Source organism: Varanus komodoensis, unplaced genomic scaffold (assembly GCF_004798865.1).
Source record: "Varanus komodoensis strain SLA01 unplaced genomic scaffold, ASM479886v1 scaffold69, whole genome shotgun sequence".
Lineage (NCBI taxonomy): Eukaryota > Metazoa > Chordata > Lepidosauria > Squamata > Varanidae > Varanus > Varanus komodoensis.
Genome location: NW_025336334.1, coordinates 3043894 through 3065861, shown reverse-complemented (window position 1 = coordinate 3065861; position 21968 = coordinate 3043894). Strand labels below are relative to the sequence as shown.

At 42.0% G+C, this 21968-nt stretch overlaps 1 protein-coding gene and 1 long non-coding RNA gene across 2 annotated transcripts in view; one reads left to right on the top strand and one right to left on the bottom strand.

Moving 5' to 3' along the window:
- The window catches only part of SMC1B (structural maintenance of chromosomes 1B), a 137160-nt gene that overhangs the window by 88299 nt on the left and 26893 nt on the right, over positions 1-21968 (top strand). Inside the window, exons 11-17 of the mRNA XM_044450840.1 lie at positions 6013-6220; positions 9837-10022; positions 10552-10731; positions 13899-14045; positions 14983-15120; positions 15553-15669; positions 17190-17296. Of these exons, the coding sequence (XP_044306775.1) occupies positions 6013-6220; positions 9837-10022; positions 10552-10731; positions 13899-14045; positions 14983-15120; positions 15553-15669; positions 17190-17296 (1083 nt within the window). The remainder of the gene's footprint in view (positions 1-6012; positions 6221-9836; positions 10023-10551; positions 10732-13898; positions 14046-14982; positions 15121-15552; positions 15670-17189; positions 17297-21968) is intronic.
- On the bottom strand, positions 1030-21800 carry LOC123033915. The gene is made up of 4 exons (XR_006416669.1): positions 21659-21800; positions 12155-12160; positions 6585-6590; positions 1030-1039 (listed from the first exon to the last, which is right to left on the bottom strand). It is a non-coding gene; the product is annotated as an uncharacterized LOC123033915 (long non-coding RNA).

Genomic DNA, 21968 nt, shown 5'->3' with positions numbered 1-21968 from the left:
GCCCCCCGGGTGTTTGCAAAGTGCATGGCCCCAGTGTGTGCCAGGGCGTTCCAGGGCGTCTTCGTCTCCAGGGCGTTCGTCTCCAGGGCGTTCAAGTGTACCCCTACCTGGATGACTGGCTCGTTGTCTCTTCATCTGGAGCAGGCCTTCAGTCATCGATTCTAACAACTTGTACACTCTCAGACAATTTGGGACTGTGCATTAACCATGAGAAATCGTGCCTTACCCCCTCACAGGTCATCGATTTCATTGGAGCCCGTCTCGTTTCCACGATGGCGAAAGCCTTCCTTCCACAAGGGCAACAAGACAATCTTCGTGCATCAATCTGTCGAATCCACATGGACAGAGCTGTTCCAGCACTATTGGTGCAGAAAGTCCTCGACCATATGGCCTCCACAGTCTCTGTAGTTCCTCATGCCAGGCTATGGATGAGACCACTCCAACTGTGGTTCAATGGTCTTTTCCAAACCCAATGGGACTCGCCTCAGCAGCTTTTCCACCTTCCAACCTCTGTCCTCTGGATCTTATCATGGTGGACTATCCAAAACAATCTGTCTCTCGGTGTCCTGTTCTGTCCGCCTCATCCAACTCTGACCTTATTCACCGATGCCTCCCTTACTGGTTGGGGAGCCCTCTGTGCCAGCCTTCGTACCCTGGCAGTTTTCAAAGCCCTCTGGTCATTCAAGGACACTCTTCGGCAGCAAATTGTACAAGTTGCCTCCGACAATATTGTGACTGTATTCTACATAAACAAGGCGGAACAAAGGCCCATCTGGCCATGCAGGTATGGGACTGGTGCATCCCAAGGGGGATAACCCTCCTCGCCATTCACCTGGCTGGTATCGACAATGAGGAGGCGGACACACTCAGTAGGCAGATGTCAACAACCCATGAATGGAAACTAGATCGTCTAACCTGTCATCATCTCTTCTGAACATGGGGCTCTCCAGACATAGATCTGTTTGCCACCCACATGAACAGGGTGTGTGAGATGTTCTGTTCCCATACTGGCATTGGCCTGGGTTCGAAAGGGGAAGCTCTCATGATCCCCTGGGCAAACTCATTCTTTTACGCATTTCCCCCGATTCCGCTCATAATAAGGGTCTTTGCCAAGATCTCTTACGACAACGCCCAGGGAATTCTCATCACTCCCTGGTGGCCCTGTCAACCATGGTTCCCTACTCTCCTCCGCCTGTCCGGCAGCACCTTCCAGCAACTGCCTCTCATACCCCATCTAATCACTCAACAGAACGGAGCTGTTCGTCGCCCGGATCTTCCTTCACTCAATCTGACAGCCTGGCTCATTTGATGAACCCTGGGATTCCTTCGATACCGACGGACCTAGAGACTTCCACACTGGCCCAACACTGTCCCGATACAGCGCCTTCTCCTTCGATACCAGTAGACACCGCATCAAATCCGAGCACTCTCCATCCCAATATCCAATTTATTCTCCAGTCTGCGCTAAGACCTGCAACTCGCCGATCTTATGCAGCCAAGTGGAAACGCTTTACATCCTTTGCTGAATCCAATAACTTTATCACTTCTTCAGCCTCTGTTGAGAATATCCTTCAGTTCCTCCTGTCACTACATCAGTCTGGACTTAAGCCGTCATCCATTAAGGTTTTTACCGCCACAATCTCCCACTATCGCAGCCAGGTGTTGGGTTCTTCGGTGTTTCGCATACCCTCATAAATCAATTCCTTAAGGGATTACAGAACCTGCAACCACCAGTTAGGCCAGTTATTCCTACTTGGAGCCTCTCTGTTGTCCTGCAGGCACTCACTCAAGCTCCCTTTGAGCCCCTGGCCACTACTGACTTACGCCTCCTGTCTTGGAAGACTGCCTTTCTTGTCGCTGTCATGTCCGCTAGTCGGGCTAGTGAACTCTGTGCACTCCGTATAGACCCCCCTTATCTCAGCTCCCATAAGGAGAAGGTCATCCTCTATACCGATCCAGCGTTCCTACCCAAGGTGGTGTCTCCTTTCCATATTAATCAGGACATTGTTTTACCGGCTTTCTTTCCAACTCTATCTACACCAATAGAGCGGTCGCTACATTCCCTTGACGTTCATCGTTGCCTTGCCTTTTACAGGTCTCATACAGAGTCCTTCCACAAATCTAACCGTCTCTTCATCAAATATTCAGAACATGATAAGGGTTCTCCTGTTGGATCCCAGAGACTGTCGAAATGGATCGTGCAGACCATTGAGCTGGTGTACCAGCTTGCCAAGTTGGACTTACCTGTCATGCCCAGAGGACATTCCATGAGGGTAGTAGCAGCTTCCTCTGCTTTTTCCCGATTCAGGACATATGCAAGGCTGCCACTTGGACTATTCCTTGCACCTTTGCCAGACATTATCACCTTGATGTTCATGCCAGGCACAATTGCTCCTTTGGTCGAGCAATCCTTTCTTCTGTTCTCCAGTGATCACACCACCCACCTCCAGGTTCGGTAAGCTTGCTAATCACCCATATGTGTGATGCACAGAGGCCACGACGAAGAAAGGCAGGTTGCTCACCTGTAACTGCTGTTCTTCGAGTGACCATCTGTGCATTAACACAACCCACCCGCTGGCCCCACTCAGTGTTCGTGATTCGGTTTATATGGTACTGTTCTATTGGATACCGGTCCCGTGATTGTTCCTCTCTACTGTTCAACACATTCCCTGGAATTCTGACCGCTCCCACGGGGGGGGGGGGGACAATCGATCTTCAGGGGACTGGGGAAAGGGGGGGTACTTCCCCTTTTTTTACGGAAGGGGGGGGGGGGGGAGGGGAGTTCCCGCCAAAACCGTTAAGCTTTAAATCTTTTTGACTACAGGCACTGTGCAGGCGCAGCACCCATATGTGTAAATGCACAGATGGCCACTCGAAGAATGACAGTTACATGTGAGCAACCTGCCTTTCTTCTCCGTTTCCATTGCTTCCTCACAGTGCCATCCAGCAGAGCTTTTCTGAGTAGTACGAGGCCTAACACACTCTGGCCAGGAAAATGACATGGTCGCATCTTCGGCAGCCTGCTGTGACGCCTTTGCCCAGCCCTTTAAGGGAAAAAAAATCACTCCGATCTGGACTCCACAGTTGATACGGTTCCAGTATGGGAGGTCTCCAGAGTGCTGTCTGGTCTATGATTAATGGATGAGTTTCAGTTATTGCAGCCTGATGATGTGGACAACGTGCTTGAGGTGGTACGTCCTACCACCTGTCTTCTTGACCCTTGCCCTTCCTGGCTACTTAAGAAGGCCAGTGACAGGATTCGTCCCTAGGTCCAGGAGGTTATTAATGCCTCCCTGAGGGAGGGCTGGGTCCCAGCCCCCTTGAAGGAGGCGTGATCTCGCCTGTCCTGAAGAAGGTGTCCTTGGTTCCAGAGGTGGCCGCCAACTTTAAACCAGTGACCAATATTCCATTTTTGAGCAAGGTGTTAGAACGGGTGGTGGTGGGACAACTCCAGGCACTCTTGGATGAAACTGATTATCTGGACCCATTTCATTCCGGCTTCAGAACCGGTTATGGAACTGAATCTGCCTTGGTCACCCTGTATGATGACCTGTGCAGGGAGAGAGATGGGGGAGTGTGTTCCTGTTGGTTCTCCTGGACCTCTCAGTGGCTTTTGATACCATTGACCATGGTATCCTTCTGGACAGGCTGGCCGACTTAGGAGTAGGAGGCACTGCGTGGTGGTGGTTCCACTCCTATTTGGCTGGCCGATTCCAGATGGTGGTGCTGGGGGACTATAGCTCTGTGCCATGGCAGCTTTGCCATGGGGTTCCACAGAGCTCTATGTTGTCCCCTATGCTTTTTAAAATCTACATGAAACCGCTGGGGCAGGTCATCAGGCGTTTTGGGCTGTAGAGTCATCATTATGTTGATGACACCCAGCTCCACCCAGTTGATGACACCTCTTGTTTACATCAACTCCAGGTGAGGCGATGGCAGTGCTGAACCAGTGCCTGGCTGAGGTAATGGGCTGGATTTGGGCCAATAAACTGAGCCTCAATCCAGATAAGACAGAAGTCCTGTTGGTGGGTGGTGCAGGTTTCCAGGTAGATGATTTTTACCCTATCTTAGATGGGGTAGCACTCCCTCTAAAGGACAGGGTCTGTAGCCTGGAAGTACTCCTTGACCCGGAGCGGTCACTGGAAATCCAGGTGGTGGCGGTGGCAAGGAGTGCCCTCCTACAACTTCGGTTGGTCCACCAGCTACGTCCTTACCTGGACAAGCACTCCTTAGCAACAGTGATACATGCTCTGGTAACCTGCTTGGATTACTGTAATGCACTCTGCCCTTGAAAACGGTCTGGATACTTCAGCTGGTACAGAATAGAGCTGCCAGACTGCTGACGGGGACTGGCCGTTACTCTCACATGACACTGGTCCTCCATTAGCTCCACTGGCTTCCAGTTGATGTCCGGGCCCAATTCAAGGTGCTGGTTTTGACCTATAAAGCCCTAAACAGCTTGGGACCAGGATACCTGAAGGAACGTCTCCATCCTTATATGCCCTCATGCCCCTTAAGATCTGCGGGAGAAGCCCTGCTCTGGGAACCCTTTCTAAAAGAGGTAAAAAGGACATCAACTTTTTTGAGTAGGAGTAGGGCCTTCTCTGCGGTGGTGCCCAGACTGTGGAATGCACTCTTCAGAGAGGCACGCCTGGCGCCAAGCTTATATTCTTTTTGGCGCCAGGTCAAAACCTTTTTGATTTAAGTGGTATTTAAAAAATTAATAGTTTTAATGGATTTGCAGCCACTTTTGCTTTGTTTTGTTGGATTTAATCTGATTTATTTAATGTGTATTTATTGTTTTACACAGTGCTATTGTTTTAATTGTTATTGGATGTTGTTAGATGCTTTTTTTAATTTTTTCTTTTAAATTGCTGTAAGCTGTCCTGAGATATTTATATAACAGACAGCATACAAAAGTTTTTAATAAATAATAAATAAATAATTACAGAGTAGTGTAGAGGACTGGATTTTGAATGAGTTGGCTTATGAGAATATTCCCTATACTGGGCCAATGTCAAAAACAAATTAACATAATTGATTCCCATGATCTTAAGCATGTGGATCTCTATTGTTTGAGAGTCATTGATGCTTACTTCATATTTAACTTCTGTTTTACTGTGCACAATAAGGATTGGAATTGTAGGACCATTTGGGATCTGGTAAGTTTTTAGAGTATATTCAACACAGAATTCCACATGTAAATTCTCACTTCAATTCCATACTAGAGGACTTGGAGAAACCTAACACCTTCTTAATAGATTTTAGGGTGGCTATCCCCCATTCTTGCTGCTCATTGAAGGGTTTTCTGCTTGACATACTAGTAGACATTATCAGTACAAAGTCCTTCTGCCTCATATATGCTTCATTGTGGCAATTGTGGTAGGCTACTTCAGCCGTCCAGCAAACGCTTCAACACTTAAAACTAGATTCCCCATTAATGAAGCAAATATTTCACTATGATACTGACACTTTTAGGAGAACATTTGCACGAATTATATTGGCAGTATAATGAGCAGCTCCCATCTTTCATGGACCCACGATTGCCTATACAGAGGCTCTTCCCCAAGCCAGAGTTACATTCCAGCAATGACTGAGTCCCTCATCAGGAAATGCTTCCAGCAAATGACATCTTCATACATTCTGGGGAAATGCAAATAGAAGGCAGCTGGAGCTTTGGCCAACATTTTGGTTTGTCTAGATTATTTATTTATTTATTAAAACATTTCTATGCCGCCCCATTCGCCGAAGCCTCGGGGCGGCTCACAACATAAAGTTAAAATACAAAAAATAACAATATAAAACTGTATTCCAGTTGTAACATACATAACAGGTTGTACTATGTGAATGGCAGTATTACAGTAATTATTTCAGGCACATACAAAATACTGTGCGCATACCACAGATTTGTATCAAATGTATACGTTCTGATTTGCAGCATCCATAGCAATATTGCTTAGTTTGCAGTAATCTAACTGGCCTACTGTTTTTTGTTTACCTTTTTGCTCTAAGTGAATCTTTAGCAGAGAAAACAAAAGAAGTAGCAGCGCTAACAAATGAACTTGAAAATTCAAAGATAAGAATTGCTGAAGTAAATGAGTCGCTGAATAAAATTGTTAGTGATTTGCATAATGCTAAAATTGATGTTTATGAAGGGAAGCGCCAGAAGAGGAGAGCTGAAAACCTTGACAGCCTGAAAAGACTATATCCTGATTACGTGGTAACTAGATAATGCTTATGGTTAAGGCATGCTTCCGTATTTCACATGTCAGTATTTTCACTTGTAAAAATGCAGTTCCTAATCGTGCTTTATATTTGTCAATTCTATAACTAACATACATACACACACACACAGAATTCAAATGACTTGCATGTTCTGGAGATAAGGTCAACTGAGAAGATTTTTTTTGTTTAATAATGTTTGTCTGGGTCAGATAAGGTGTCAGCAATATAGGGGCATTCCATGATAAATCAACAAACAGGGATAACATCATAGGCATGGAGTTGTTTTTAATTCTTGAGTTTCCTTATAACAATCGAATAGCTAGAAATGGCTAGATAGTGCAACCATTAGGTGGATCCACAATTGGCTGCAAAATCGGACTCAAAGAGTACTAATCAATGGCATATTCTCATACTGGGGAGAGGTGATAAGTGTGGTGTTGCAAGATTCTGTCCTGGGGCTGGTAATCTTCAATATTTTTATTAATGATTTAAATGAGGAAGTACAAGGAAAGATTATTAAATTTGGAGATTACACAAAGCTGGGTGAAATAGCTAATACCTTGGAAGACGTCAATAAGATACAGGGTGATCTTGATTGGTTAGAAGGCTGAGAGAATGAAATTGCCAAATGCCAAGTCCTCCACTTAGGAATTGAATAAATGCCAAGTCCTCCACTAAGGAATAAGAAACTAAAAGCACCACACTTGGTTCAACAATGCTGTAAATGATAAGGATCTTGGGGTTGGTGTAGATCATAAGCTGAATATGAGGGGAAATACTATTTTGGGCTGCATTAACAGAAGTATCACCTCCAAAACCTGTGAAGTACTGGTTCCACTATACTCGGCACTAGTCAGACCTTACCTGGAGTGCTGTGTCCAGTTATGGGCACCTATGTTTTAAAAAGATGCAGAAAAGCTAGAAGGGGTACAGAGCGGGACAACAAGGATGATTCAGGCGATGGAGGAAAAGCCCTATGAGGAAAATTGAGAAAACTGGCATGTTCAGCCTCAAGAAGCAAAGACTGAGGGGTGGTATGATAGCAGTCTATGAGTACTTGAAAGGCTGTCACAAAGAGGGATAAGATCTCATTCATTCCAGAGTGCAGGACACAGAATAATGGACTTAAGTTAAACAGAAAGCAGATTTAGACTAGACCTCAGGAAGAATTTCCTGGCTGTCAGAGCAGTACGACAATGGAACCTGGTTCTAGATGCATTCAGATGGTGTAACTTTGTGTTCTGCGATAGCAAGGGGTTGGACCTGATTGCCTTCTGGTCTCTTCCAACTCTACAATTCTATGGTTCTAAATGCAGATGTTTCTAACACTTGGAATGGAACTAGCCTCTTTCGAAAAATTATTTAAGGTTTTAGTTCCTATAAAGCCTGTATTTTTTTTAACCATAGAATGAGATTTACTGTACACACAACTGTTCGTAAGGGACTCAGAGACTTTATTTCAAAGCTGTGTCTCTTTATTCATTTCTATACCACCCACCCCTAGCCAAAGCTCTCTAGCTTTCTAATTAGCAGGCGTACATCATTTAATTCATAATCAGATACTTAGAAAAACTGGCATTTTCCTATGCTTGACCATCAGTTAACTGCTATATTATGTGTATATATTTATGTGGTGACGGCATATAAAAGTTTTAAATAAATAAATATTTCTGCTAAGTTTTAGTACTCATCTGTCCACATTTCTGAAAAAGATCCCAAAAAATTAGTCTGTAATGATTATTGTAGGTATAGCCCTTTTCCTTTAGGAACAATAGAGTAGCAGCTGTTTCTCCAGTACTGCAATAAGAACAAAAGGAACAGGGAGTAGGGACCCACCTTCTTTAATATTTTATGTGCAAGACCATCCTAATTATCTAAATATTTTGCTGCACAATATAAATTTGGGCTTTCCTTAGCCCACAGAGTAATGGTAAAAATCATGTGCTTCGTCAAGTGTTTCAGTAACCTGATTCATATCTGAAACTCATATTTAGTCATGACAACCTATATTTAGTTGGGACCATTCAGGAGTCAGAAAGCATGTTGCATCCTACCAGCTCACTGTTTCTGTTTTCTTTCTGCTTTTTTTAGTAACCTGGGAATGCTCCATTCTTTGGTTGATTATTGTGAATTCTGAATTGTTTAGGGGAGAAGTTTTAACTCAAAGTTTGTTATTTGGTTAAAGCTCTGGATTGCTTCCTGGCTATAATGCAGAAAACTGGGTTCACATATCACAACAAACAGCCTAATCCTGGGGTTGTTTACAAAATCAGAAATGACAGAGCGAGTGGATACAAGGTAGCATGCTGATTCACTCCTGACAACCCCATGGTTGTTGTGACATCTGAACTGGGTCAGTAAGTCCTGCAACTTCAAAATAAGTCTGACTTCTGTAGCTTCACTATAGACATGATAAATCAATAGTTGTCAGTCATGTCCTTTTTTAATGCTTTGAATAGGCTGCATGTCTTAGACTGCAAAGGACTATTGAGCTAGCAATGACTGATCAAGAGAGAGATCTTGGAGGGAGGAGGGGTGGACAACTCAATGGAAATTTCAAGCCAGTGCACAGCTGCTGTGAAAAAGGCAGACTCCATGTTAGGCATAATTAGGAATGGAATAGAAAATAGAACTGCCAAGATTATACTCCTTTATACAAATCTCTGGTGAGACTACACTTGGAATATTCTGTACAGTACTAGTCACCTTTCTTGAAAAAGGGCAGCACTGAGTTGGAAAATGTGCAAAGAGCAACTTGAATGATCAAGCAGCTGGAGCAACTCCCCTGTGAAGAGCAGGTACAACAACTGGGAAGGTTTAGCTTAGAAAAAAAAGTAAACATGATAGAGGTGTTTAAATGATACATAGTGTGGAGAAAGTAGAGAGGGAGAAATTTTTCTCCTCATAATAACTAGAACCAGAGGTCATCCCATGAAGCTGAATGGTAGGAGATTAAGAACAAAGGAAGAACTTCTTAACATCAGGTTAAACTATAGAGTTCGCTGCCATGGGAAGTGGTGATTCACACCAATTTAAAGGGGGATTGATGGCTTTAAAGGGGGATTGGACAAATTCTGTGGCTACTAGCCGTGCTGGCTACATGTTGCCTCCATTGCTAGAGGTGACAGGCCTACATACATCAGTTGGGTAAGCAGAGGTCTTGTACCCATCCTGTGTATGGTTGGCTTGCCACTGTGAGAATGCTGGACTAGATAATAATTGGTCTGATCCAGCATTACTGTTCTTAAGTTTTTATGGGAGTCATTTTATTGGATTACATTATTAGCTTCAAGTTCATCAGCACTGGACACAAGCACCTTTTGTTGCCAATTTGTTTTGCTGGTTTTTTCAGAGCTTGAAACTGGAGAAGAAATGTTATTTCAGAGTGAATACAGAAAGCATACTTCTAAATTGAACCCACTGCTCTAAAAAATTTTTATCTGCCTTTGCCTGTGGAATATATATTATAGAGCTAAGTTTTTAAGAAACTTCTTGACAATTGATGCTTCTGTCAAAATGAACTGATTTTATGAGACTGCATAAAAATGAACTAACATGAAATAACACACATGGCACAAATTAAACTTAATTTACATGTCCCTGTTTTTTAGTTTGGAAGAGTGGTTGATTTGTGTCATCCTATCCATAAAAAATATGAACTTGCTGTTACCAAAATTTTTGGCAAGTATATGACTGCAATTGTTGTGGCTTCAGAAAAAGCAGCTAGAGATTGTATTCGTTTCCTCAAGGAAGAAAGAGCTGAGCCTGAAACATTCCTTCCTTTGGATTACCTTGAGGTAGACTTTACTTAAAATTTGAGGATATAAGTTACAGGCAGAGTTCAGTTGCACATCAGGAAAGTTTCCTAATGTTCAGTGTGGTCAGAGAATAGAACCAACTGCCTGGGGACATGGCAAAATCTCCATTTCTGGAAATATTGAAGCAGAGACTAAGCATCCAATTGTAGGGGATTCTGGAAACTGGATTCCTGCGCTGGGGTTGCACTAAATGGCCTTCATGGCCCCTTTCAAATGTATGATTCTGTGATTACTTTAAACCAGCTTTCAGGGAAAGCTCTATTAGTCAAATCTGAGAAGAAGCTATATTTCTATAGCAATTAACGTGTCCAGGTTTTTGTTTTACTTTGCATATTGTATTTCATCTCTGCAGCTTCCTTTTGGTCCCAGTGTATTTCTTTCTTCATTCTATGCATCTGAAAAGCAAATTTGATCTGTTAGTCTTGTTTAGTCTTGTTTCACTGAATGTTTTATCAGAGCCTGCTGTGTAATACCTAATTTACATTTTTCTAAATGTTTTAATATTTAGGTAGAGCCTATCAATGAACAGCTAAGAGAGATTAAAGGATCTAAAATGATTATTGATGTCATACAGACATCTTTCCTTCCACTGAAAAAAGTTATTCTGTTCATTTGTGGAAATGGTCTAGTCTGTGAAACAGTAAAAGAAGCAAGACAACTTGCATTTGATGGTCCACACCGACTGAAAGTAAGAACTAAAAATCTGAGTCTTGAAATATTTTGGCTGGCCTTTAAAGACATGCTCAGAAAAGTCTATGTTACAGCTGCTTCAAAATGAAAATGGTGCCATGCCTGCTCAAATGCACCAGCACTCTCTCGCACAGATAGAAGACTACACTGAAATGTGTTTCATTTGACAAGTCAGCTTACCTCAGGCAGGGAGGTTTGATAGGTGGCAACATTAGGTGAAATGAGGAGATGACCAGGGCTATTGACACGATCGCTCCCAAGCGTCCTCTCCCACCTGGCAGAGCCTGTTCATCTCCTTGGTATACACCTGAATTATGGGTGATGAAGCAGGTTGGGAGACGTCTAGAGCGTAGGTGGAGGAGATCACGGGGTGATTCTGACCGAACACACGTAAGAGCCCACTATCGGGCCTATGCTGTGGCGGTGAGGATGGCAAAGAAGAAATTCTTCTCCGTTTCCATTGCCTCCTCACAATGCCGTCCAGTGGAGCTTTTTCGGGTGGTGCAGGGGCTGGTACATCCGGGCCCAAAAAAAGATCTTGTGCCACCCTTGAAGGCCCGCTGTGACGACTTTGCCAAGCATTTCAGGGTGAAAATCGCTCAGATTCGCCACGAGCTTGACTCTACTATTGAATCAGATTCTACTGGGGAGACGCCATCGACGCCGTTGAGTCCACAATTAATGGATGAATTTCAGTTGTTGCGGCCTGATGATGTGGGCAAGGTGGTTGGACAAGTACGTCCTACCACTTGCTTACTAGACCCATGCCCATTTTGGCTACTTAAGAAAGCCAAGGACGGGATTGGGACCTGGATCCTGGAGGTGGTCAATGCCTCTTTAAGAGACGGCCGGGTACCTGCCCCTTTAAAGGAGGCAGTAGTCCGACCAGTCCTAAAGAAGGCATCCCTGGATCCAGAGATGGCCACCAATTATAGACCGGTGGCCAACATCCCGTTCCTGGGCAAGGTGCTAGAGCGGGTGGTGGCAGAACAACTCCAAGCACTCTTGGAGGAAACTGATCATCTGGACCCATTTCAGTCCGGCTTCAGACCCGGGTATGGCACTAAATCTGCCTTGGTTGCCCTGTACGATGATCTGTGCAGGGAGAGAGACAGGGAGTGTGTCCCTGTTAGTTGTCCTGGATCTCTCAGCGGCTTTCGATACCATCGACCATGGCATCCTTCCGAATAAGCTAGCGGGTTTGGGAGTTGGAGGCACCACGTGGCAGTGGTTCCGCTCCTATCTCAACGGCCGATTTCAGAAGGTGGTGCTGAGGGACTATGGCTCTGCGTCATGGCAGTTATGCCATGGAGTTCCGCAGGTGTCCATTTTGTCCCCTTTGCTATTTAACATCTACATGAAACCACTGGGAGAGGTCATCAGGAGATGTGGGCTGTGGAACATCAGTACGCTGATGATACCCAGCTCTACCTCTTGTTTTCCACCAATCCAGGTGAGGCAGTGGCTGTGCTGAAACGGTGCCTGGCCGAAGTAATAGGCTGGATGAGGGCCAATAAACTGAAGCTCAATCCAGACAAGACGGAGATCCTGTTGGTGGGTGGCTCGAGTCTCGGGATGGGGGACTTGAACCTTGTCCTAAATGGGGTTGCACTCCCTCTGAGGGACAGGGTTTGCAGCTTAGGAGTGCTCCTCAACCCTGAGCTGTCTCTAGAAGCTCAGGTGACGGCGGTGGCGAGGAGCGCCTTCCTTCAGCCTCGGCTGATACATCAGCTGCGTCCCTTCCTGGAGAACGACTGCCTGGCGACAGTGACACATGCGCTGGTAACTTCCCGATTAGATTTCTATAACGCGCTCTACATGGGGCTACTTTTGAAGATGGTCCGGATACTTCAATTGGTGCAGAATAGAGCTGCCAGGTTGCTGACGGGGACTGGGCGTTGTTCTCATATAACCCCAGTTCTCTGTCAGCTCCACTGGCTCCTGATTGAAGTCCGGGCCCAATTCAAGGTGTTGGTTATGACCTATAAAGCCCTCAACGGCTTGGGACCTGGATATCTAAAGGAACACTCACGCCCATATATGCCCTCCTGCCCCTTGAGATCAGCAACAGATGCCCTTCTCCAGGAACCCTCTGTGAATGATATTAGGAGGGTGAGTACCCGGAGGAGGGCTGTCTCTGCGGTGGCGCCCCATCTATAGAATGCGCTCCCCAGAGAGGTCCGCCTGGCGCCGTTGTTATTTGTTTGTCGGTGCCAGGCTAAGACCTTTTTATTTAAAACTTATTTTAATTGTTAAATTATTTAATTAATAGGATTTTAAGTTTTTAGCCAAGAATGCACCGGGGGTTTTTAAACAATTTTTTTTAATTTGTTGTATTGTTATTATTTATGTATTTATGTATTCTTTGTGAGCCGCCCTGAGGCTTTGTTGCGATGGGGGTGGCATAGAAATGTTTTAAATAAATAAATAAACATTCAGCCATTCAATTTTAGCAATTACAATTTTTCTTAGCAAGTGGATTTGGTTGAATTGTTGAGTTTCAGGAATCTAGTAGTACTCTAAAAGTATTGGAGGGAACAACAGAATATCCCTCCTTACTGTTGTATATCCTTTGGTTTTTCTGAGCTTCTCCTTTTTTCTCTTTTTTTCTCAAAGCTGAGCTGATTAAGTGGGCTGCGGAGAAGAGTGACTGAGGTTGCACAACCTGTAGCCAGGAGTCACTTGAGGGGCACAGGTTGGCATGTCTCATTCTGTTAGGCCTAGCTTAAGTCTTTAAAGGCAGTGTGTAGGATGTTGAAATATCTCCCCTAAGATATAATTGCCCTAATTCCTAGCTATGCAAGTGTTTGTAAGCTCTGTTTTTTATGTCTCCTTGGAAGGAAAGAGGAAATTCAATGGGCTATGGAGACTTATTTGTGGCTAGCTAATTGTACTTCAGTGGGAAGGTAACAGCATTCCGTGCACTTAGGTTTTTAGTCATGCTGGCCACATGACCATGGAGACTGTCTGTGAACAAACGCTGGCTCCCTCGGCTAGGAAACGGAGATGAGCACTGCCCCCTAGAGTCAGACATGACTGGACTTTAATGTCAACCTTTACTTTTAATTGCACTTACCCCAGTTACCTCAGTCCAAAACTTGATGTTATAGTGCAAGTATTAATGATACTGATCATTAACAAATTACAAATGTCTTTAATTTGTAGACAGTGGCTCTTGATGGAACTTTATTTTTGAAATCTGGAATAATCTCTGGAGGCTCAAGTTACTTAAAAATGAAAGCTAAATACTGGGAAGAAAAGGAGGTGAATGAACTTAAAGGACAAAGAGAAAAACTGATGAATGAACTAAAGGTAAAACTAATTTAAAAGTATATTATACCTAACCGTTGTATAAGGGAGTATCCAGTGCTATAATTACTGTAGTACTTCAAGAAATATTTTTGATTTTGATGAATCTATGAAAGTTAAAATACTAATTTCACAACATTATTCAATATGGTATTTAAATCCAGAACTAAAAGTTGTTAGGAGAATAGCTGAAACACAGAAATCAGTAGACTTTCACTGGTATGAGGTATATAGAATTGTTGCCTGATATATTGAGAACCTGTGTAGCATATTCACTAAATAAGACTGTTCAGATCTTACCTGAGCAACCTGCTCTTCTCATTGCTCTTAGCTCCATCCACAATATTAGCCTAATAGTACTGACCTACCCTGCAAGGCTGTTGTAAGGATTACAACAATTTAGGCACTGCTGTTGAAAATCTTTTGTCTGCTGGCATGCTTCTTGCATTTACCTGATAAGTGTGCTTCTTAGACACTAGACTTTTTGCAAAGAAAGGAACTGCTATGCTAGTTCCCTGCTTTAACCTTTAGTGCAATAGTATCTTTTGAGGAGTTTGGCGAGTAATTCTGGATAGCCTGATCACTTGATAGAGCAGAACTTGAGCAGGGTTTCCCTTTCTCCTGAGGGAAAATTGTAAATATATATATATTTTATTTTGGGCTGGCTAGGATTAGAGAATGAACTAATCTGTTAATGTGCCTTAACATAGAGACCAGTTGTATTTTATTATGATTTTTCTTTATGCTTGAGGCTTGGTTTCAGTAACACCTGTAGGTTAAATTTTGAAAGGTAAGTATAAAAATGATAACTGCATTTAACAAATGTTTTTGAATTTGTATCTAGCATCACAAGGCAGATGTTAACACCATAGCATGTACTATGGGTTGTACCTATGCTTGCAAGTTAAAAAAAAAAATAAAATGTACTCTCTTTCTTTAGGACTTGTTGAAAATGAAGCGTAAGGAGACTGATTTAAAGCATTTGCAGACTCAGTGTCAAGGAATTCAAACACGACACAAATATTCACAAAATGAATTAGAAGTTTTAAAGAAAAAACATCTTGCTAATTTGTACAAGGTAACATTGAACTCACCCATGTTGTTTTTTCTTATTTTCTGATTTGCCTAATCTCTGGCCAAATATATTGCTTCATTCTCAATCATAACTATGAAACCTTAAATTACAGTATGGTTATTTTTGTTCACCTGTCAAAGAGATACATGTCATATTTTAAAAATCCTTGGTCCAGTTATTATTACAAGAGGGAAAGTTTTCATGGAGACATTTTATGTTAATCTATATGTGGTCATTATGTTCAGTTTTATACAAACCTCTATACAATGTATTAGTTTTGTGAGATTTTTTGTGTGGTAGTTATTCTTCGGTATTGATACAATTTATGTTATTCCAGAAGAAATATCCTGACTACATAAATGTTCAAAATAGTGAGATTGGTCTAGCATTTTGTTCAAATAACCTTAAATACTGCTAGTATTTATTTGTACTCAGGAAAAATCTATGTTGGAAAGTGAACTGGTAAATATTAAGTCACAATGTGCTATGCTGAATGAGGGAGTTTTACAAAGAGCTGGAAGCATGGATGAGCTCCAAAAGAAAATCAATGAGGTATAATTTTTTACTCACTGCCTGTGTCTAAATTTATTAGGATCAGTTGGCTGGCTTTGTAGCAGCTTGTTTGTTCTTTTTTTTTTTTTGGAATAAGTTTTATTCTTAATATACCTAACAAAAAGAAACTAAGAAGCATCAGTCATTGAAAACATCAGACATACTGGGTCAGCCCCCCACATTTTTTCTTTTTATGTTAAACTATAAACATATTTAAGTCTATGCATAGTCCCGTTTCTCTAGCCAATAATAAAAAGAATCCCAAGCTTGTCTGTTCCTTGTGTAGCTTTGGTGTCCATTCCTCTATGATTTCCCAAGAAACCCACTAATCTAAGGCTGCATGTATTGTGTGTGTGGGGGAGAGGGGGAGACTTTGTAAGTACATGCTAATTAATCAGTCTAATTAATCATTTATGGCTTCCTGTTTGAGCACTTCTGCAGTTCTCTGACAGTTCTAAAAATAATAAATGTAGAAATATATTCACATTTAATGATTGAAAAGTCAATGGAGGAAAATTCACACACCTGCAATTATCTGTGCCAAAAACTCTTCAGCAGTAAATATTCAAAAAAGGTGCTGTGGAAAGGTGGCAAGGGAACCAGTATCTCTCCTTTCTGGATTAATTGGAGATTCAGAAGTGTTGAAAGATACTGAAATGTGTCACTTCAACACTTAAAATCAAGAGGATTTATTGCAAAGTAGGAGGTATTGCAGCCTCTCTTTTTTGTGAACCTATTTTTTTCTGGTTAACCCCATCCCCCAATGCTTTTAAACTCAGCTCAGCAATTGGACCCTGACAGCTGTATGCAACATAAACACAATGTCTTGTTAATTTCCATGTACCTTATCTCCTCTTCCTTGTTCTCTTGACTTTGACAGTTGAAATCAGCAAGATAATTGACCAGAGAAGACTGTGCATAGGGAACAGCTTTAAGAGTGTACTAGTGAAATACCAACCAAAATTTTTAGAATTTTGTGCAATTTTTGTGTCAGAAAAATGTTTAAAAGGGTAGCAAACTGGCTAGCCTTTTTTGTAAGCATAGATTACTTTGAACTTTGCATTTGAATGAACAGCTTGCTCTTACAGTGGTGTATCACCACAAAAAAATAATGATATAGACAAAAATGTTAAGGTATTTTCCCTATAGTATTTCATAACTTTGGAGGGGATCGAATGGATGCTGATTATTACCTGTGTATTTTGGTAGGGTTAAATCAGGCCTCTCAGACTTAGTAATTAATTTTTTAAACTAATCCAAAGATTTTACCACAGATCTGGCTCTATAATTGTCAAAAAGAATATGGAATATGAAGTAATTAAAATTTTCAAAAGATAGGTTCACAAATATTCCAAATATTTTTTTCTTTTCAATCATTCTTGGAAGGAAGTAAAATTTTATTTTAGGAAGTAAAGTTATGATAAATCTTAAGTTGATATTGACTGTCATATAACAAGAACAGGACAGTTCATTTTAGAAATCTTACTCAATTCCTATATTTTGGGATTTGGTTGAAACAGGTGGAAGACAGAGTTTTCCATGAATTTTGTGAAGAAATTGGTGTGGACAATATTCGAGTATATGAAAAAGAACATGTCCAACAGCAGGAAGAGGTTGACAAAAAGAGGTAACTTTTCAGAATTGAAAAATAACTATAGTTTGTATCTTTTTCATAACATTTGTTTTACAGTTCCCCTCTTGTTTTGGGCCCTCAGCACCAAAAGAATGGTCTGTTGCCGCTGCTTCTACCCAAATGTGTAGATTTTCAACTCTGGTTCTTGAGTGCCCCCACCTAGTACATTATAGTAGGTGACTTTTCAGTAGTGATCCTTTGGTTATAGAATCTGTGCTTTGAAGAGACCCTCCTTGACCCTGCTGTAACTTTTAGCACCAGGAAAAGAAAACTCTATTATTTTGGACTTTTTGCACTGTCTTGGTCTTTTGCTGTTGTTTATGTTTGTTAATTTTTATCACTCTGATCTCTATTTCAATTGATTTCATTCTTCTGCCCTTATTTCTTTGCCCTGTTTGAATTGGCTGAGAAATGTATGCTTTTAGTTCTTAGGTTTTATTGTGTGATATTATTTTATGATGTTGGCAATGCAGAAAACTTCCATTTTAGGATGACGCATAGATGATGTAAACAAATATTTTCTAGTTATTAGGCAAGTTAGCAGCTGTCTGTAAGCCTCTTGTGAGGAAGGAGAAAAGTCAGAACCTAGTGAATACTTTCTAATAACTACATCAAATTATTTTTCTATATTAGTTATTTGAATGAACCATAAACCAAATAGCTCTGAAATTTTCTTTACAAACATCAGATTCCCTCCATCTCCATGAAACAAAATAAGCTCCTATGAAGCTGAGACAGGTTTTTGGGGTGGCTATAGGGATTCAGAGAAGGAGAATGCTCTCCTTTAAGGACCTCCTGGTGCCAGGACAGCCATGTTTTCAGTACCAGGTTAAGTCTGCCCTCCAGGCATTTAGTGGCACATAATGGGCATTTATGTTAGCTGACTTGAACAGATCTAGTACTGAAATTTAATTTTAATTAAGTTATAATTTTTGTAAAGTTCTATACTCTTATTTCCCCTTCATTGATCACTGCCTTGCTGCAGCAAAGGGGATTGCATAGTGCAATGAAGCTATGGGCTATGCCATGCAGGAGTACCCAGGACGGACAGGTCATAGCAGAGAGCTCTGACAAAACGTGATCCACTGGAGAATGAAATGGCAACCCACTCCGGTATCCTTGCCATGAAAACCCCATGGACAGAATCATCAGGATATGTAATATGACACCAGAAAAAGTGCCTCTCAGGTCAGAAGGTTTCCAGTGTGCTACTGGGAAAGAACGGAGGGCTAGTACTAGTAGGTCCAGAAAGAATGAAGAGACTGGGTCAAAGCTGAAAGGAAAGTCTGATGTTGTTAAGAACAATTCTGCATAGGAACCTGGAATGTAAAATCTATGAATCGAGGTATGTGGTCAAACATGAGATACAAGACTGAACATTGACAACTTGGGAATCAGTGAACTAAAATGGTCAGGAATCGATGAATTTAATTCAGATGATCATCATATATACTACTGTGGGCAAGAATCCCTCAGAAGAAATGGAGTAGCCATCATAGGCAATAAAAGAGTAGGAAAAGCAGTACTGGGATACAATCTCCAAAATGACAGAATGATCTCAGTTTGAATCCAAAGCAAACCATTCAACATCACAGTAGTTTAAGTCTATTCCCCAACCACTGATGCTGAAGAGGCTGAAGTTGACAAGTTCTATGAAGACCTACAACACCTTCTAGAACTCACACTAAAAAATGACGTCCTTATCGTCATGGGGGATTGGAATGCCAAAGTGGGAAGTCAAAAGATAACTGGAATAATAGGCAATTTTGGCCTTGGAGTACAAAATGAAGCAGGGCACAGGCTGGTAGAATTTTCTCAAGAGAATATGGTGGTCATAACAAACACTCTTTTCCAACAACCCAAGAGACAACTCTACACATGGACGTCACCAGATGGTCAACACAGAAATCAGATTAACTATGTGCTCTGCAGCCAAAGATGGAGAAGCTCTATACAGTCAGTAAAAACAAGACCAGGAGCTGACTGTGGCTCAGAATTTAAGCTTAAATTGAAGAAAGTAGGGAAAAGCACTAGGCCACTCAGGTGTGACCTAAATCATATTCCTGATGAATATACAGTATAGGTGAGAAATAGATTGAAGGAATTAGATCTGATAGACAGAGTGCCTGAAGAACTATGGACGGAGATTCGCAACATTCTACAAGAGGTAGCAACTAAAACCATCCCAAAGAAAAAGAAATGCAAGAAAGCAAAATGGCTGTCTGAGGAAGCTTTACAAATAGCTGAGGAAAGAAAGGAAGGGAAAGGCAAGGGAGAAGGAGAAAGATACACCCAATTGAATGCAGAATTCCAGGGAACAGCTGGAAGAGATAAGAAGGCCTTCTTACAAGAGCAGTGCAAAGAAATAGAGGGAAACAATAGAATGGGGAAGACTAGAGGTCTCTTCTAGAAAATTGGATACATCACAGAAACGTTTCATGCAAAGAGGAGCATAATAAAGAACAAAAATGGCAGGGACCGACCAGAGGCAGAAGAGATTAAGAAGAGGTGGGAAGATTACATGGAAGAACTATACAAGGAAGAGCTTAACATCCTTGATAACTACGATGCGGTGGTCACTGACCTCAAGCCACACATCCTGGAATGTGATGTCAAATGGGCCTTAGGAAGTCTGAGCAACAACAAAGCTAGTGGAGGAGACAGTATTCCAGCTGAGCTATTCAAAATCCTAAAAGACGATGCAGTAAAAGTGCTACACTCAATATGCCAGCAAATGTGGAAAACTCAGCAGTGGCCACAGAATTGGAAAAGGTCAGTTTACAATCCGATTTCAAAAAAGGGCAATGTCAAAGAATGTTCAAACTACTGCACCATTGCACTCATTTCACATGCTAGCAAAGTTACGCTCAAAATCCTCCAAGCTAGGCTCCAGCAGTATGTGGACCTAGAACTACGAGAAGTACAAAGCAGAGTTTTGCAGAGGAACTGGAGATCAAATTGCCAACATACGCTGGATCATGGGGAAAGCTAGAAAGTTCCAGAAAAACATCTACTTCTGTTTCATTGACTATGCTAAAGCCTTTGATTGTGTGGATCACAACAAATTGTGGCAAGTTCTTAAAGAGATGAGAGTACCAGACCATCTTATTTGTCTCTTGAGAAACCTATGTGCAGGCTAAGAATCAACAGTTAGAACTAGATATGGAACAACTGATTAGTTCCAAATTGGGAAAGGAGTATGGCAAGAGTGTATATTGTCACCTTGCCTATTTAACTTATATGCAGAGCACATCATGAGAAAGGCGGGGCTAGATGAATCGCAAGCTGGAATTAAGATTTCTGGGAGAAATAACAACCTCAGATATGCAGGTGATACCACCCTAATGGCAGAAAGTTAAGAGGAACTAAAGAGCCTCTTGATGCGAGTGAAAGAGGAGAGTGCAAAAGTTGGCTTGAGACTCAACATTAAGAAAACTAAGATCATAGCACATTGAGAAAATTAAGATCATGGCACATTAAGAAAACTTAGATCATGGCATCCAGGCCTATCACTTCCTGACAAATAGATGGGGAAGAAATGGAGGTAGTGACAGATTTTATTTTCCTGGGCTCCAAGATCACCACAGATGATGACTGCACCAAGAAATTAAAAGATGCCTGCTACTTGGGAGGAAAGCTATGGCAAATCTAGACAGCATACTAAAAAGCAGAGACATCATCCTGCTGACAAAATTTTGTATAGTGAAAGCTATGGTTTTCCCAATTGCAATGTATGGCCATGAGAGTTGGACCATAAGGAAGGCTGAGCACCAAAGAATTGATGCTTTTGAATTGTGGTGTTGGAGAAGACTCCTGAGAGTTCTTTAGACTGCAAAGAGATCAAACCAGTCAATCTTAATGGAAATCAACCCTGACTGCTCTTTAGAAGGTTAGGTACTAAAGCAGAACCTCAAATACTTTAGCCACCTAATGAGTGTCATGCCCAATGATTCAGAGGAGCAGCAGATAGCGGAGCTAGGCAACCAGCTTGTCGGCCAGTTGCTATGGGGATGACAGAACAAGACAGAGATGAACAGCCTGGGAGAACTCTGGAAAGTGCTCGAGATAGGAGGAGGGCACACCGCTTGGGACAACTGGAGTCAAGGGAAATTGAAAGGGGAAGAGAGAGGAGTTTATCCGCCCCTCTCAGGGAGGGGTGTCCGAGATGGGTTAAGAGTGCTTCATAAATCTGAAAACTCTTAGAAAGGAGGGGACAACTTCTGCATAGCACCGCCATTGCAAGCTCTTTATTATTCATGGCATGCGTAGCTTTGAAGTTCTTTAGAAATAAAGGCTTTAAACCTTTACTGCCTGCTCCTGTGTGAGTAATTGGGAAGGGTGCTCCAGCCTCACAACAATGAGAAGAATGGACTCATTGGAAAAGCCCATGATGCTGGGTCCAATTGAAGGCAAAAGGAGAAGGGGATGACAGAGGTTGAGGTGGCTGGATGGGGTCACTGGAGAAATGGGTGTGGAGTTGGGTGTAATCCAGCGGAAAGTGGAGGAAGGAGAACCTGGAGAAATGATGTTCATGGGGTCATGAAGAGTCGGGCAAGTCTTTGCAACTGAACAACAACAAAAAATACTCTTATTTTCTTATGGTGGTGTTTCTGTAATTTTTCTGAATTGTTGTGAAGCATCTAGAGAGCCTTGGCTATTATGCAAG